The sequence below is a fragment of the Corapipo altera genome, unplaced genomic scaffold (assembly GCF_003945725.1).
Source record: "Corapipo altera isolate COAL_440 unplaced genomic scaffold, ASM394572v1 214, whole genome shotgun sequence".
NCBI lineage: Eukaryota > Metazoa > Chordata > Aves > Passeriformes > Pipridae > Corapipo > Corapipo altera.
This window is the reverse complement of record NW_020885031.1, coordinates 668,045-683,981: the sequence shown is the minus strand read 5'-3', so window position 1 is coordinate 683,981 and position 15,937 is coordinate 668,045. Positions and strand designations below refer to the sequence as shown.

At 46.1% G+C, this 15,937-nt stretch overlaps 1 protein-coding gene across 1 annotated transcript in view; it reads right to left on the bottom strand.

Annotated features, from left to right (window-relative positions):
* Window positions 1-15,937, bottom strand: part of FRAS1 (Fraser extracellular matrix complex subunit 1) — a 70,296-nt gene that overhangs the window by 27,719 nt on the left and 26,640 nt on the right. Inside the window, exons 19-30 of the mRNA XM_027668207.1 lie at window positions 13,786-13,938; window positions 12,497-12,643; window positions 9,485-9,631; window positions 8,369-8,509; window positions 8,142-8,285; window positions 7,825-7,968; window positions 6,962-7,232; window positions 6,362-6,446; window positions 4,388-4,714; window positions 3,754-3,907; window positions 1,752-1,930; window positions 4-120 (exon numbers count right to left, since the gene is read on the bottom strand). Of these exons, the coding sequence (XP_027524008.1) occupies window positions 4-120; window positions 1,752-1,930; window positions 3,754-3,907; window positions 4,388-4,714; window positions 6,362-6,446; window positions 6,962-7,232; window positions 7,825-7,968; window positions 8,142-8,285; window positions 8,369-8,509; window positions 9,485-9,631; window positions 12,497-12,643; window positions 13,786-13,938 (2,009 nt within the window). The remainder of the gene's footprint in view (window positions 1-3; window positions 121-1,751; window positions 1,931-3,753; window positions 3,908-4,387; window positions 4,715-6,361; window positions 6,447-6,961; window positions 7,233-7,824; window positions 7,969-8,141; window positions 8,286-8,368; window positions 8,510-9,484; window positions 9,632-12,496; window positions 12,644-13,785; window positions 13,939-15,937) is intronic.

Here is a 15,937-nt window from a genome sequence, read left to right as displayed (position 1 = left end):
TACAGCCATGTGCAAAGAGGAGCCCAGGGAAAGCTGAGGTGCTCTGGGTGTCTGGGGCAGAACAGCAACATTGAACACGTGGCTTTCCAAGGTGGTTTGTGGACTGGCAGAGCTGGACACCTGGGAGGGAAAGATTATGTGAATGAATACCTGACAGAACACCCCTGCATTTCTACTGCACTTCATACTTTCCCTCTCCTTTCCTCCTGATCTGGGAAGGCAAAGAGACACCTTCCCTTTCCTGCTTCCCCCAGTCCCTACCACAGATTTCCTGAGTTTTACTCCAACTGCCTGTGCAGCTTAGTGGAGCCTTTCATCCCAGGAACAGCAAAAATAGTGGCTTCTTAAACCTTCCTCCCCCCCTCAAAATGAGATTGTGCTGACAAAGGTGAAAATAACTGGTCTTTTAACAGTGGCACTGTCTTGGCAGTGGCTCCCTGTGATCCCAACAGCTTCCACGACAGGTTGTGTTTCACAGACCCACAAATATTTTCCATAAACCACTATAACACCAAAAGTGAAGGCAAGGGTACCTAACTCATAATTGCAGGTCTGCAGTGAAGACATATAAAGCAAATGCTATTAAATTGCTAAAAATTCAGAGGACCAGAACCATTCCCTAGAGATGAGCCTGCACATGTTCCCAGCAGTCCTGAGGTGAGGTAGACAAAGAAATACAGCTCCCTTCGTGAAGCTCCATTTCAAGAAAACGCATAAAAAATACATGTTGTGATTAAATGAATGACATGATTTTAGCCATTTGCTGCACGTGCTCTGTCACAATACTGATGAAAGCAACGTGTTGGCCCTTTCTGAGGTGCCCCAACCCAGGGCTCAAGGTTTGGACAGGTGTGCCACGGCGTCCCGAGGTGATCCCAGTAACCCCAGCTCCCTTTCACAGTTCTCCATACAATTATTGCTCCTGCTCCCAGATACCAAACCCAAACATCCAACTCATGCAAAATGCATGGTCTACAAGAGGAACGCAGCAATTAAGCTAAAGATTAGCTTGTTCAACACTGACGCTCACAAATTCCTCATTATCACTTATGTTAATTACTTTAGAAATTACCTTAATTGCCTCTCCGGTGCTACAGTAATTGCTTCTGCCTTGTAAACCAGATGTAACAAACACTGAGTGCAAGTGTTGGCGTGGGTTTAGCGTTAGGGGAGGCTGTTAAACCTTCCCAGCAAACAGCAAGGACCTGCCTGAGGAATTTTATGGCTGTTAAACCTGCGGGGAGGTTGGATTTATTTTAGTTTTCCAGCTGCTGGGGAGTTCTTCTACCTTTTTGCCTGTTTGCAAGACGAAGGACTCTCCAGCCAAAATCAAATTATTAGCTTAGGGGAGGCAGCAGGAGGGTTGTGTGTGGCTTTGGGGCTTGCAAAACCATCTTCAAAAAGGTACTTGGTGGAAATATTACAGGTGTTATGAGAGGGTGATGTATTTGCCAGGCAGCATCAAGGACTCGAACCTCCCGTCTGAGCTGCAGACGGGGCATCCAAACATCCGGGATATGAGCTGCACGTCATCTTCAGGCACCCAACATGTACCTACAGACACATCAGTCTGTGTGCAAACACAAGTACTTACTGACACACATACCTGTGCCATTTTAAAACCTGGGATCACAGGATAAAGGGAAAGGCAAGAGGAGTAATCTCAGAGAGTTACCATGTGACCCTCCGGGAATTTATTTTTATACTAATTTATATCAATTCCCTTCAGGAATTAATTTGATGAGGAATACCTGGAATTGGAAGGAGTCGCTCTCTACTTCAGCTCCAGAGTGCCTGTACCACACAATGCCATCGTTGATGTCCTGCTGGGTGAAGGAGGTTGTGGGAGAGGCTGCTCTTCCATCAGGCAAAAGCTGCCACGAGTCTGCGGGGCCGTCCGCCGGCATCGGGACCAGGAGCACCACTTCCCCTGGGAAAAGCAAAGGGCACTTGTGAGAACACGAGGAGGGAGAGGTGCCTTGCAGCAGGCTCTCCATCTTCCCTTCCAGGGCACAACCTTGGGGTCAGAAAGCAGCAGACTCATCTCTTCAAGGCCAGCTCTTTTCTAGCTCTTTTGGGAACTTATTATGCCGAAAAGTCCACCTGATGGATTTGTCTGAACAGAAATCTCCAATTGCACTTGGCCTTTTTGAGGTTCACATCAGAATTAGCACTTTGTTAATTAATTCTGTTAAACAGATTGATAATTCTGTTCATGGATTATTAATCATTCCATTGTGCAAAATACCCATCCCATTTCATTTCCCTAAACCACCCTCAAACAGTTGGAGCAACAAGAAAATAACTCAGCAAGCTGAAATATCACACTTTCATTTGATCATCCAACCCTGTGCTAATATTCCCTTATCAGTGCCCTAATTACATTCCAAATCTTACAGGTTTGCTCCTGGGAGTTCCCCTAAAAATCTAAAAATCAAATTACATATTTTCTACAGGTATGAATATCTTCTTCATCACTCACAGAACTAAGTTAGGCAGATAAGCCCTCTTGGATTCAGGACTCATTTTCCACATTTCTCTCTGTTAATTTTTCCCCTCACTTTCTGCAAAACAGTAGTTTAGATAAAATTTTGAAGATCATTGATTTTTGCTGCTTATTCCTCACCTGCAGCTACAAACCCGTTTGTGTTCTCGCAATTAATCACAGCAGAGATAATTATGGTGATACAAACACAGGATTATAAATTTTAGTTAGGGTTAGGCAGCAGGAGACAAGCTCCTCGGGGAAAAAATTCCTGTTTTCATGTAAATGCTTATTAAAAATGAGAAGACAGACCTTCATCTGCAGAAAACTAAAGGGGGAATACAAATGAATTACTTCTCTTCTAACCTGCAGAACTCACATGATCTCTGTTTCCATCAGGTGCTGGCAGCTGCCATGGAAAACAGCCCATCCTCACAGCAAAAGGCAATAAAACCCCAGGGATGTTGCTAGAGGGACCCTCTAATTTTCTCTGGCTCAGCAAATTAAACGTGGTATCATTTCTTAGAAATGCAAAGTATGTTATTTAAAGACATGGTTTTAGTGAAGAAAATGGTGATGCTGAGTGGGAAAAGAATGTGGTTTTTTTTCTCTCCATATTTCCTTTCCCTCCACATATGATGCCTTCTCTGTTCCATCTGGTTTCTCTCCATTTATTGCTCAGCCACAAATCCCAGAACCTTCCATGCTCCTCCTCAGCCTGTTCCCAGAAGACACTTCCTAAGCACAGGGTTGCCAGAGAAAGTCATTGCTCTGAGAGTTGAGCTCAGAGCCTCCCCAAAGGAATCTGGGGACAAGAATTATCTACAAATGCAAATGTCACTAATTCCTGTTTGAGCCAGCAGCCCCTTCCATTGGTACAAATTAAATGTCATGGAATTTAGGGAATTCTTCAAGGTAAACTTTTGCTCAGAAGTTTCTAGAGACAGATATTACTCTGTGCTCCTCTTAAACTAGGCATTTGTTGTAGAATAGTATCTTTTAGCAGTAAGATTCTGCTCTCTCAGGGCTGTAAATCCACCAGGATTTCACTCCCACTGGAGAAAGGACAGGATCAGATGGCCAGGCAGGGTAAAAGTACTTTGTTACTTTGCATGCCCATTTGAAGTGGAAAAAGATGAGTTTAGCAGCATTTATCCAGTGTAGTATTGTAAGAAAATATCCCCAAAAATTCTATTGGATGTGGACAAAACCCCATGGAAGTGGGATGGAAAGCTGCTCTTTGACAACAGAATTCCAAAGATATTTACCATGCCTGGGCTGGTCCTTGGTGATGGTGTAGGTGATCTCGGAGTCCCGGGCACCGGGTAGCTCGGCGTGCAGGATGGTCTTGGAGATCTGGAGCATGCCTCCCTGGGGCACCCACACCAGGGAATTTGTCACCAGCCGAGGGCTCCTGTCACCCTGAGGGCAGGGGGACAGCAGGAAAAGGCTTATTGGAACGTCAGTAAAGCTGCCCTGATGGAAATAGATTTTCAAGGGATCAAGAGTATTCTGGAATTTCTCATGCATCCCACCCTGGCTGTCTGCTTCCAGAGGGGTTGTGCACCCTTCACCTGTATTCCTCAGACCCAATTCTCAGCCTGCAGAACTGACCTTGTCCTCTGATTCCTAATTTCCTGTCGCTGACCCTAAACCTTCCTGACCTGAGTCTCCCTCCACAATTTTGTCCTTTATCACCATCCTCATTCTCTCTGAGCATCCACCAAAATCTTTTGCTACTTGGTGGGTTTTCTAGCCTTCAAATTATTCCTGTGGCTCTTTTTTTTCCACACCTTTATCCCATATTAATTCAAGGTACTTGAAGTGTGGATGTCGGGGCTGGACGCAGGAGCGGTTTAAGACTTTTAATTTGCCTGCCGGGGTTCCTGTCACAGCACATACCTCTGGAGCAATCCTGACGTGGAACAGGATGTTCTGGAAGTGGAACCCATCGTTCACCTGCAGGAGAACAGCATCGTCCCAGGTGGCAGAGCCATCGTGGGCGTAACGCAGCCGGCCCCCCGCGAGGTCATCCGGGTGGAACGTGTGGACGGAAGATGCCGAGTCCCCGGGAGCCCTGAGCAGCTGCCCGTGGCGTGGAGGCTCCACAACCATCAGCACGACGTCCTGAGGATTGTCACTGTCCCTCACACCAAGCAACTGCTCTGTTATCGTCCCGCTTTCCCCTCTGCCGACAAGCAGGGGCTCATTTCTGATCACAGATGGGGCCTGAAACGCAAAAGGGGCTCTGAGGTGGCTGCTAAACCTTGGGGATTGGATCATGATTAAAGTATGGAATGAAAAGTTTGGGGTTAAGGAAACCAGCTCGCTTCATCCCTAGAAATCTCCTGTTTCTAAGAAGTAGAAAATCACTCTCCACACCTTTCTCCCCTATGGTCAGATCTAAGAATATTTAGCATTTAGGCTGAATTAGTCACATTAAAAGAAGATTCTCATGCCACAGCAAGCTTAGGAAAGGAGAAAACTTAGGATATTTATACAGAAAGCATCTGACTCCAGCTGATCTTTGTTACCCTTTGGGATGACAGCAAAATGGGTGTCATCAGCACCAGCAGTTATTTAATTTTTACGATTTCCCATAGCCTTATTCAACCTACACCAAAGATCCCACATTTCTGCTGGTTTAAATTACTTCTTTATTTTTTAGTTGTCAAGAAAGTTTAAATCTGCAGTGTCTATTGATCCCAAGAAACATCCTTTGCCATTGGGAACGTGCTGCCTCGGGAGGGAAGAGATCCCACAGGGACAAAGTCAAAGCCCTGGGAACATTCCTGCTGCCACATCACCTGTGCACGACTTCTGAGGGTTATTAGGGATCAACAGGCAAAATTCCTACCATTAAAGCTCACTTATGTATTCTGGGGCAGCCACTGCAGCTCTTACTTAGGTGAACGTCCTACTGGGGTAAACAGGAATTAGACTGAGCAAAGATCTCAGTGCCAGCCAGAATCAATATACACCCGGCAGGATCCAAATCCACACTTTGTCTTACACTAAAGGACAAACTAGAACACTTCTAATTTCCAGAAGTTATGGGAATGACTAATATGGAATATAAATTACTCATGGTAGGGATGGAGGCTGAGCCAGGCTTGTAGGCAGGAGGGAGTTGGCACTAAAAGAGTTCTTATCAAGCCATTTAATGCCTCTCTGAGGATGCACTTTAAAGTCTCTTTATTTGTAAGAATATGCCAAGTAGCCACAACTTCTGCTAGAGCTCTCCACTCTGGAAAAAGCTCAGTGCAAAGCTGCAAAGCCTCCTTGGAAACCTGGCCCCAGTTAAGATGCCTGTACCACCTCTGGGGTGAGGCCCCTCCACAATATTGTTCCACGGACTTTGAATAACCATAATAAAAGACAGGGGCACTTGGCAGTACCATCACCTTGCCCAGAAGTGGGGAGCAGTTTAAGAGACACACTTTAAACAGCTCATGCTGATTTAATTCCCAACTGTCCTAGAACAGAGCATTAAGCCTGAGTGTCAAAGCAGCCCTGCCATCGGGATCAATCATGGCTCAATTGCCCTGCAGTAAGAGGCTGAAGCAGAGCATCCGCAGATCCAAAGGATAATTGGAGCAGCAGGGACCCCTTAGCCCTCCCTGATAATTTCCCTACGATTGCACAGCTGCAACTCCCTGCACAAGCAAAATGACACAGGCCAACTTCTTCAGTCACTTCCCCAAGTCCCCTTCTTCCATGTGGCTCTTGGCTGCCTCTCCTAAGGGAGAGCTGAGTCTGATTTGCCTGACCTGAACTCCAGCTCGAGTTCTGCCCAGCTCCCTTGTTATCCCTGCAAGAAACCAGGGCTAAAAATGGTACAAAATTCAGGGTTGTTTCCAAGCTTGGTTACGTTACCTCTGTTGAAAATGCTTGAATGTTGATCACCTCAGGGAGGGAGAAGGATTGTTGATCGCTGACCTTCAAGGAAAACTTTCCTTTCCTAAAGAAGTCCCCAACAAGTCAAAATACAGGATAATATAAATTAATGAAGTGCTTTTGCAGGACTCAATGATGATAAACATATTATATATTCAGTAAAAATGACTGGCTCGGTGACACAAGCTTTAACTCAAGTTTTTTCAATTCTGTTTTTACAGTATTTTTTTCCTGAGGATTCACAGCAGTCACAACATGTAATAAAATACCTTTAGCTCTGTAATAATACACCCTCATTTCCCTTTAACTAATGTTATCCACATCGGATGGCACCTCCAAGATAAAGTGTCAACTCTAAATGTCAGCTCTTTGCTGCAAAAGAAAAAAGTCACTTTTCTGGCCTCAGAACAGAAGCTCCAGGATTGCCAGGATTAACCCTCAGTTATAGCATGACAGAGCATAAGTAAATTGGTAGTTGAATTAACAGCAGGGAGAGGTGTGCTTCCAAGGAAGGAGGAAATGCCTGTTCTAAAGACACATGCCCTTTTTTTAAGGCAAAAGCCGAGCAAAAAGTCTCACCTGGGTCTGTCTTTGCTGTGCACAAAGCGGACCCTCCTCTCCTGCACATCCCTGCAGTTGAAGTGGTCTCCTTGGCTCAGCAGCACCTCCTGCCCAGCCACCACCACCAGCAGCCTGCCGTTGGAGGGAATGCTGTCCAGGTGGAACAGGAGCTGGCCCGTGCCACCGCCTGGATCACACACACCCAGCAGCGACAGGTCCAGGGCTGTCACCCCGCCAATGCCGACGGTGAGGGTGCCGCTCACACGGGATCTCCAGGGATGTTCCCTGGCTGCAATGAAACAAGGGAGAGGTATTACTGAAGGGATTACCACGGGCAGTGTTGGCATCGTGCCTGTCACCACCATTCCTGGGGGAACAGAGCAGACCCTTACGATGCCCTGTTCACTCCTGACCCAGGTGGAGAAACACTACCTTCAAAAACTGCAATCCACCCCAAACCCGACCATGACTTTGGCAAATCACTTCCCATCTTGATTTCCCCATCACAGAACAACATACTCTGGCTTGCCCTGCAAGATAGACTTGTAAATCTTCATTTAGAATAAAGGAAGGATAAGTTACAACTGAAGTTGGTTTAGGAAGGGATTTCCCCCAAGATATTTTGTCGTTTGTTTTACACAGATGATAAATGATGCTGCTGGAAAGATGTGCCTCCACACTCAGCCAGGCAACATCACTTAGAAAACCACATACATGCACATCTTACGAAACCAAAAAACTGGAGAAAAACAGCTGCTGACTTCCAACAGGGAAATGCACAAAAGTGAATTCCGAAAACGTGACTGAATGAACATTTCTTCTGGCCTTAAAATCTGCTGGAAACCTGCCGGCTCAGTCACTTTGTCATGAGAGACACTCACCTTCTTCACACTCTCTGGTCCGTGTATTGCCATAGAAACCCTGGCCACAGGCAGAAACACAAATGTGATTCTTCAGAAACGTGGTGCTGTCGCAGAGGTGGCACAGGCTGTCACTGTCACACTCCAGGCACCCAGGAGGACAAGCTGAAGCGGATGGAAAGCACAACCCCACTGAGACACTGCAAAACCCTTGCAGCCACTGGTGCACAGAACAAAAACACTGCTATTTGTGTCTTACCCACCTGACAGAAATAGTCAAAGCAAGGGGCAAAGAGTTAAGAGCTGCCTCATTTGACCACTGCCACCATTGTGCTTACCTGTGCACTTCTGCTTTGCGTGGTCTGCATAATATCTCTCCCCACACTTGGGAACACAACGAGTGTCCAAGAGGAAGAATGGGGCTTGGCAGAGGCTGCACTCGTCTGCTGCTCGGTGACACTGAAGGCAGGGTTGGTCACACCCTAAAAAGTCACAGGCAAAGAGTTCAGCTCGATACCACCTTGGAGACAAGGAGGGGAGCATGTCAGACTCCAGAAGAACTCACTCTGGCACGTGTCTGATTCCCGGTAGAAAGCTGCAGGGCACTGTTCCACACAAGCTCCTTCGTGGAGGACGTGGCCCTCCATGCACTGCAGGCAGTCGGTCCTCTGGGGACCTTTACAGGCGTTACAGCTCCAGTCACACTCTGCAAGAAAACAAAAGTCACTTCAGGGCGGCCCTTCCTGGGGTGCCCACCCCGCACAAGGGCTTTGCACTGCGGGAATATAAGCCCCTGGAGCAAAGAACACAGTAAAACCTGTTAAAATACTCAAAAAAAGGAGAAAGCATGATTTGTGCTGAGTGAATTTATCCCTGGAGCAGCAGTGCTCCTTGTCTGCCAACGTGGAGTTTGTGGCTCGTTAGCAATTATTCATCCTGCATCATCCTGCTCATGCTTTCAAAGCACCCTGACCAAAAGAAAATGATATTGCTGGCCCTCACAGCCTGAATGTCCCTCTGGAAAGTCCACTGGCCAGGAATACACTGGATCCAGCTGGGATCAGACCTGCCTTCCCATGCCCTTGTACTATCCCTGCTCCAGTCTTCAGCAGAATCCCAGCCACGCACACGTGCCCAGGGACTCCTCAGGCTGCCACCACCTTTTCCTCACTTAATTCCATCAGGGAACACTCTGCTGGAGAGTTCTGCAAATCTTTCAAGCCACGTGTCTTTAAAACCACTCCAAACCGCTGTTCCTGCAGCCATCCAGTGATGCAGGATTTAATAGGATGGAGAGAGAGGCAGGTAAGTACAGGAGACCTGACAGACACCCTAAAAGAGCCTTCTCCTGGCAAGCTCACTCGTGACTCAGCTGACCCGTGACTAAATGAATTGCTGGACCTGACCCCTGCAAACTTTGCTGGCTCAGTTACCGAATCACTTACAGGAGAGCGATTTGCAATAATCTTGTTCCACTGAAAGGCTCAAGTATGTGACAGCAGGCTGCCCAAAAAGAGAGAAAAATACTGCAAAAACCTCGCAAGCAACCTGTCACTGAACAATTTCCCCCTTTTTAAAGCAGGCCACCTGCCACGCAACGGATTCTTAGCCAAGGCACTTTAATTACTTATTTTTAATTTTGTTTATTTTTTTTTCTTGAAAGCAGCAACGCGTTTTTCACCTCTGCAAGTCTTGTTGGAAAAATCCAGGTAATACTGCTGAGCACAGCTCTCATACTGGCACTCTCCAAACAGCAGGACTTTGGCAGGATCTCTGCATGAAGTGCAGCTGGCAGCCGAGTCACAGCTCCAGCACTGGCTGCTGCAGGCTGTGGAAAGACAAGAAAATCAGTGAAATTCCTGATGCACCAGCCAACTGCACAAGTAAAAATGGCATTATCCTACAGCCTTGCTACTCCTCTTGTCCTCTCTGACAGACACATATGGAGATTTTGGAGTTTTGGCTTGTTATATTCCTTTTCACGGCCTCCAAAATGTAAAGAGCCTCCTTCTATTTGGAAAAGACTGGTATGTCTTCTTAGACTAATGCTTACTCTCCTCTGGACAGGTGAAGGTAAAATATTGATCCTGAATCCAAATCCCCAAATAAGAGCTTTCCCTTTCTCTGTTTTTCTTACTTCTTTTAATCAACCTGTGTTTCATACGATTCTTTACCCAGAAACACAAAAATTTGGAGAGGATGGCAGACTGCTGCAAATGCAGGCAGCAAACTTTGGTGGGACGAAAGGCCCGTTTAGTTTCTCTTAACATTTCTACCTTTTTATCTGCACACAGCGTGAAATTCTGGAGCTGCAGGGAGCAACAAAGACGCCAGGAAAAAAATTAATTCAGGGATTTACTTAATCTAGGATCAAAGTCCAGAGGTTCAGAATATTTCAACTCACCTCTTTGATGTCCAGGAACCAAACTTCTCAGGAGGCTGTACTAACAGTTTAGGTGCTAAATACTGACACGCTAATTCAAGACACAGTTTTATAACCAAAAAACCTCCAAATACCAAAGTAAATGTGAAAATACCTTCATTGCTCTCATTGAAACAAAGACCCAGTGTTCTTCAAAAGAGTTAATTGTTTTAGCTCATCTCAAAAATGTCACAGAAGGTCTGTGTTTTGCCGAGGTGCAAATGACCTCCAGCAAAACGTGTGCCTGAAGAATCTAGTAGCTGTTTTTAGGTGCTCTGGTGCCAGTCTGATTCCGCCTCACTTAAGAATACATGAAAAAAAATCACTATTTCCAAGTGCTACAAAGAACACTGTAAAACATTCTACAGGAGGTCTAAATCCGTAGAAATCAGGTTACCCAGGGAGGCATGCCAGAACAGTAAGCCAAAAACGCATCCGAAAGCAATCCTGCCTGCTTGTTTTATCAGCACGACTCAGTATCTGCATTTTTAAGCCCATGAAGGACTCGTTAAGCTTTGTGCTGTTCCTGGGCCAGGATGCTGTTGAGTTTAAAAATATCTCCCAGAGTCCAAACGTGCACTCAGCATCTCCCTGAACTTCATTCCAACCCCGAGTTCCTCAAAAGTGCAATGAGACTAAAATAAACGTTGAAGAGAGACCCAATTTTCTCAGCCTAACAGCCAACCTCCGATTAAACAATTCTCATTCCCTCCAAGTGGCAGTTTCCCAGCAGCCTGGGACAGTTTATATCTCCATGGCTTATCAGCAGCACTTGAAAAGGCACAAGTGACACTTGGAATGACAAAAATCCGAGGCGCCAACACACTTGGCTTTGAGCCTCCTGCTCCAAGGATTACAAACACTTCTTAAAAAGCCATTTGCAATAAGGAGATTAGAGAAGCTGAATTTGCTTGCAAAAAAAAATCTATTTGCATTTTAGCCCCTGAACCAGATTCAGGAAGGGTGCAGGCCTCAGGAACATTCCACGGGTACCTTGATGTCCTGAGGCAGGAGCTATCAATAGGAAAGTTTCAATAGAAAGGGGCATGTTAATTAGGAAGGGAGATATTCTGGTGCAGTCAGCAACACAGAGTATCCACATCACAGGAGAAAACAGTGAATATTTCGTAGAGCTTGTAGGAAACTAGCCAGGACAATGAGAAGCCTTTTTTTAATTCCTATTTTTTATTGCTTTCCTTTTTTCATTATTATTGAGTAGCCTTTTTTTTTTTCCCATCAACAGAAGAATGGTACAAAGTCTTCCAGCTATTTTCTTGAACTTATGTAAGGTGTCTCCATACCTGCTGATCATTTGGAAATAACAGTTCCAGGAGAACCATCTATTTCAACAAAAGGCAGGTAAAGCTGGCAACCACATGGTTTTCCTCCTACAGGACCTCATCAGTGTAAAAATTGGGTCTGGATAGGATGACACTGATACCTGTGCTCACTGCAACAGAGTTATTTTATCATGAATCAGGAGAATTTAAATCAGGGTAATGCAGGACTTCACCAATCTGAGTGCTCACGTTCACAGCAACCAAACCCCTTAAGTGTTCACTCGTTTTTAGGCGTGTGTATTATAGTGGGACAAATCAAGCAGGTTTTTTCCTATTTTTTATGTCTCTGGGCCACATCATTTTGCATTTTGGAACATCAAGGCCAGTGATCATAGAGGAATAACCCAGGGCCAGAGAGAATATAGAATAATAAAGGAAAAGAGGAGCCCCAAGAGATTCACAAGGGATGGCAGAAGTAGGATAAAGCATAACGGGACTTAAACCAGATCAATTCCAGCAGATCATTAGGAGGTAACAATATCCCAGCTCAGCTCTGTCAGGGCTGTTTCTACTGAGGTTTCACATGTGGAAAAATGGACATAAATGCTGCAATACAGCTCCCACGGCATGTACTGGCAGGTAGTGCAGTGGGGAAGGGGTTTGCCTTTGTAAGGATTGATTAAAACTGGTCTCAACTTGTCAAGCTTCCACAAAGCCCAGAATCCATCCTACACAAACTCTCCCGCAGATTTTCACCGTGGGACCCAAACCCTGTTGTCTTTGGGGTCAATAACAAAACTGCTACTGTTTCCAAATTTCAGCCCTGCCGCAGGCCCTGCTCCCGAGGCAGTTGATCACCTCTGTCAACTCACATCGGGGTTTTAGGCACTTGAAATCTTGCTTTTCCAGGCAACAGGAATGGTAAGCAAAGGAACAAGAAAAGACATGTCGGGAAAGGAGGAAGGAGAGATGGTTGGGGAGAGGCACTCACGTGTGCAGGTGTGCCTGTCATCCCTGAAGTATCCCGGGGAACAGCGCGGCGCACACGTGCCCGTGTGGGACAGGACCAGGCTGGAGTTGCAGGAAGAACAGGCAAAAGGACCCTCTGCAGTGCAGGTTTTACAGGAGGGGTGACACCCTGCAGGGACAGCAAAAACAAGGGTTTGTGTTCAAGGAAAAGCAGGCTCACCTCTTGTGCTTCTTACCCTCACTGAAGAGATTTAAAATAGCACAGTGGACAATGCCAGTGTACCCTATTAATTTCTCCAGAGAGGGTAAATACAAAATTATTAGGCTGTTTTATTTCTTGACAGACCTTTACCTAAAGATTGATGCCATCATTACACCTATCAGGTCAAATTAATCATGAGTGAGAGTGGGCAAAGGAATTAGAGAAGCGACTGCCCTGCGCTGTGCTGGGGATCTTTAAAGCCAGCACAAAACACCATATGAGCTCTGACATACTCTGAATAATGCAAAACTCCTTTTAAACAAAGCCTTTAAACCAAAGGGAAGAAATGTTATCCTGAGGCCTAAATTTCCAGGAAGGCAACATCTGTCTCCCAGGGGCCTTTCCAATCAAGTGACATGGAGGATATTTCATGCAGCTCTGAGACCTCATTTGTCAAAACCAGGTAAATAAACACGTAGCTCCTGAATGCTGGAGAGAAGCTTTGAAATATTACCCATCAGTTGTTAGACTGGATGAGGAAATGCCACTTCCTGCAAAGGAAGCATCTATATCTTAAATCTTAATGTCCTGAATTTCTTGTCTTGATTACTTTCTCTGAAATTGCAATGCCCTGTGCTCAGCTTTGGGCTTTACCCGGTCTCTGTCAGCCACAGAACAAGAAAAGCAACCTATTTCCTCCTAAGAGTCCCAAGGAATGTAAAGCAGCTCAGACAATGACTGGAACATGAAACCACATCAACAACAAAAAGCGGAGGAGATGCACGGAACAGGTTATAAAAGAAAATGTGCCATCAGTGCAGCTTCCCCCATGCAGCCGAATTAAATTGGCTTTTTGTTTCAGAAGCTGCTACAAACAATCACCTTTTGGGCCATTACTGGAGCAAGACAATCTCCAGTGAGAGACCTCGGATGATGTTCCATCTCAGGTTGCAAAACACCCCCGAGAAATTCCTACCAGTGGGAGCTCTGCTCCCAGTGCAGTGTCCTGCCAGCTGGGCAAAGCTCCTCTACTAAACAGGAGTTATTTGGTGAGACATCTCCCAGGTGGCTCTTCGTAGCCACCCCAGGCCCCTGGAGGAGCTACTCACGTTTGCAGGCACCGCCCTGGGTGTAGTGTCCCGCTGGACAGTCGGGAACGCAGCGATCCCCCAGGAGCAAGTGACGGGAGCTCTGGCACTTCAGGCAGACGCTGCCCGTGTCCCACAGGTCGGCCACGCACTGCTGGCACAGAGGGTGGCAGTCTAAAGGGAGCAGGGAATAACACAGGCAGTGAGCACGGAGGGAATTCAAGGGAGGCATTAAGGATATAACTTCCAGAGCCCCTCCCTGCTTCTCTGGTGCCCAGGGGCTGCCATCAGGTGCCAACCACTGCAATTCCGGATGGCTGCAAGAGAGAGGGGACCAGAAATCCCTGCAGACAAGGAGGATTCCTTTCCTCTTGTCTCATCCCCATCTTGTGTTCTTCCTGAGCATCACATTTTCACTTTGCCTCTGCCTCTCTCCTGCCTCGTTAGAGCATCCTCTTCCCCATCCTTAAGCGAGCTTGGGAAAGCTTTGCACAAAGCCAACTCAAAGGTTTTCACTTCCCAAAACCTTTCACTGATTTTTAGGTGCCTCTGTCTACAAGTTTATCTTTAATTCCACTAGAAGCCATCAGCATTCACCTCCCTCTGCTCCCACTGTGGAAAAAACAAAGAGCACAACCTGTACAGCTGTAAGACCTTCTCCTGTTGTTCCTGCTGTTCAGATTTTCCCACACAAACAAGACATCCATACCCTGAGGAGGCCACTGCAGCCCTCAAAGCCAAGCCAAGAGCGGTATCACAGTGCCTCAAAACCTTTTCCTTTTCCCATTTTTCCCCAGCAGCACCACACTCGTGTCTCCTGACCTCTGCCTGAACTCAGGTGCTTCCAAAGGTTTGACAACAAGCCTTTTGTGTGCACAAAGGTGCAGTGTAAGACAACCTGGAAGCCAAATTAATCCTCATTATGGTAATTCAGAAAATTATAAAGGAAATGACGACTGTCTTGAAAGAAATGTAATAATGAGGCTTGATTTGAGTACCTGGCCTCTTGTCAGGTCTCTGCTGAAGGTTCAACTTTCTGTCTTTTGTCTCTTGTGACAGCAGTACTACAGATTGCCAGGCAATCTAATTTTACAAGCTGAAGACAGGCTCACATTGGAGCCTGGAGGAATTCTGCATCCATACCTGCAGGAAGGCAACAGTGACTGGAGTCTAACCCCAGCCTGTGGGCAAAAGGTTCCATAAACACAGCACAAAAACAAGACAGAGAAAATTTAGTGTGTCCAAACAACCTGCTGTAAATAACTACACTCTCCCGAACTAACATTTAAAATGTAAGTATCTACAAAACTATGTGCTGCTGCAGCAGAGGTTTCTCTTCAGAGCCTCTATTTTTGCTCCTGTGTACGCAGAGTTTTCTCAGTTACTGTTTTAGGATGAATCAGCCCCATCACTTCTCTTGTTCCTTTGCAAGCCTGGAGATCAAAGAACACACAGCACCAGCTGAAAACCCAGAGCTGACGCTCATGGTGAATTTGAGGGACATTGGGGAACGAGTGGGAGAGCGAGGGAAGAACTGAAGTGCTTTGTTTTGGAAAAGATGATTTCAATTTTTCACAGCAGGCTCCCTTTGAAGCCAGGACTAACAGAAGGGGGGTGTTTTCTCTGTGCTTCTCAGTAACACCACACAGCTCTATTTGTTTCCTGCTTCAGCCTTCTCCCCAATAACCCTCCCTCCAGCTCAGCCAGCAGGCACATTACTGCCTGTGGGATTTGGCTTTTTGGAGGCTTCACATCCCCCCTTGGTTGCAGGTCAGTGTAACACAGTTAGTTCATTCCCTTAGGCTCCTTCCAGTATCCCAAGTGGATTCTTCAGGGCAGCTCCTAGTCCCAGTGCCTCCCTCCTCGTGTTTCTCAGACTGCCTCCCACTGTCCAAACAAAATGTTTTCCTGCTTCCCTTTCAGCTGGCTCTGATTTCCTCCTTGTCAATTCACCTCTATGATAAAATAACCTCAACCACCTTCCCTACCTTCCTATAAAGCAATTTTCGCTGTTAAGTAAAATGGAATTACTTACACAGATTTCCAGAGTTACTTGCCTTTCATGCCCTCTTTAGCTTTCTCCTAGCAAATAAACCAAGAAAACAGTGCCCTTTCTACATGGAAAGTATCTATTACAGGTTGTTCCAAGACACAGAAGGCTGGCTGGGGAGAC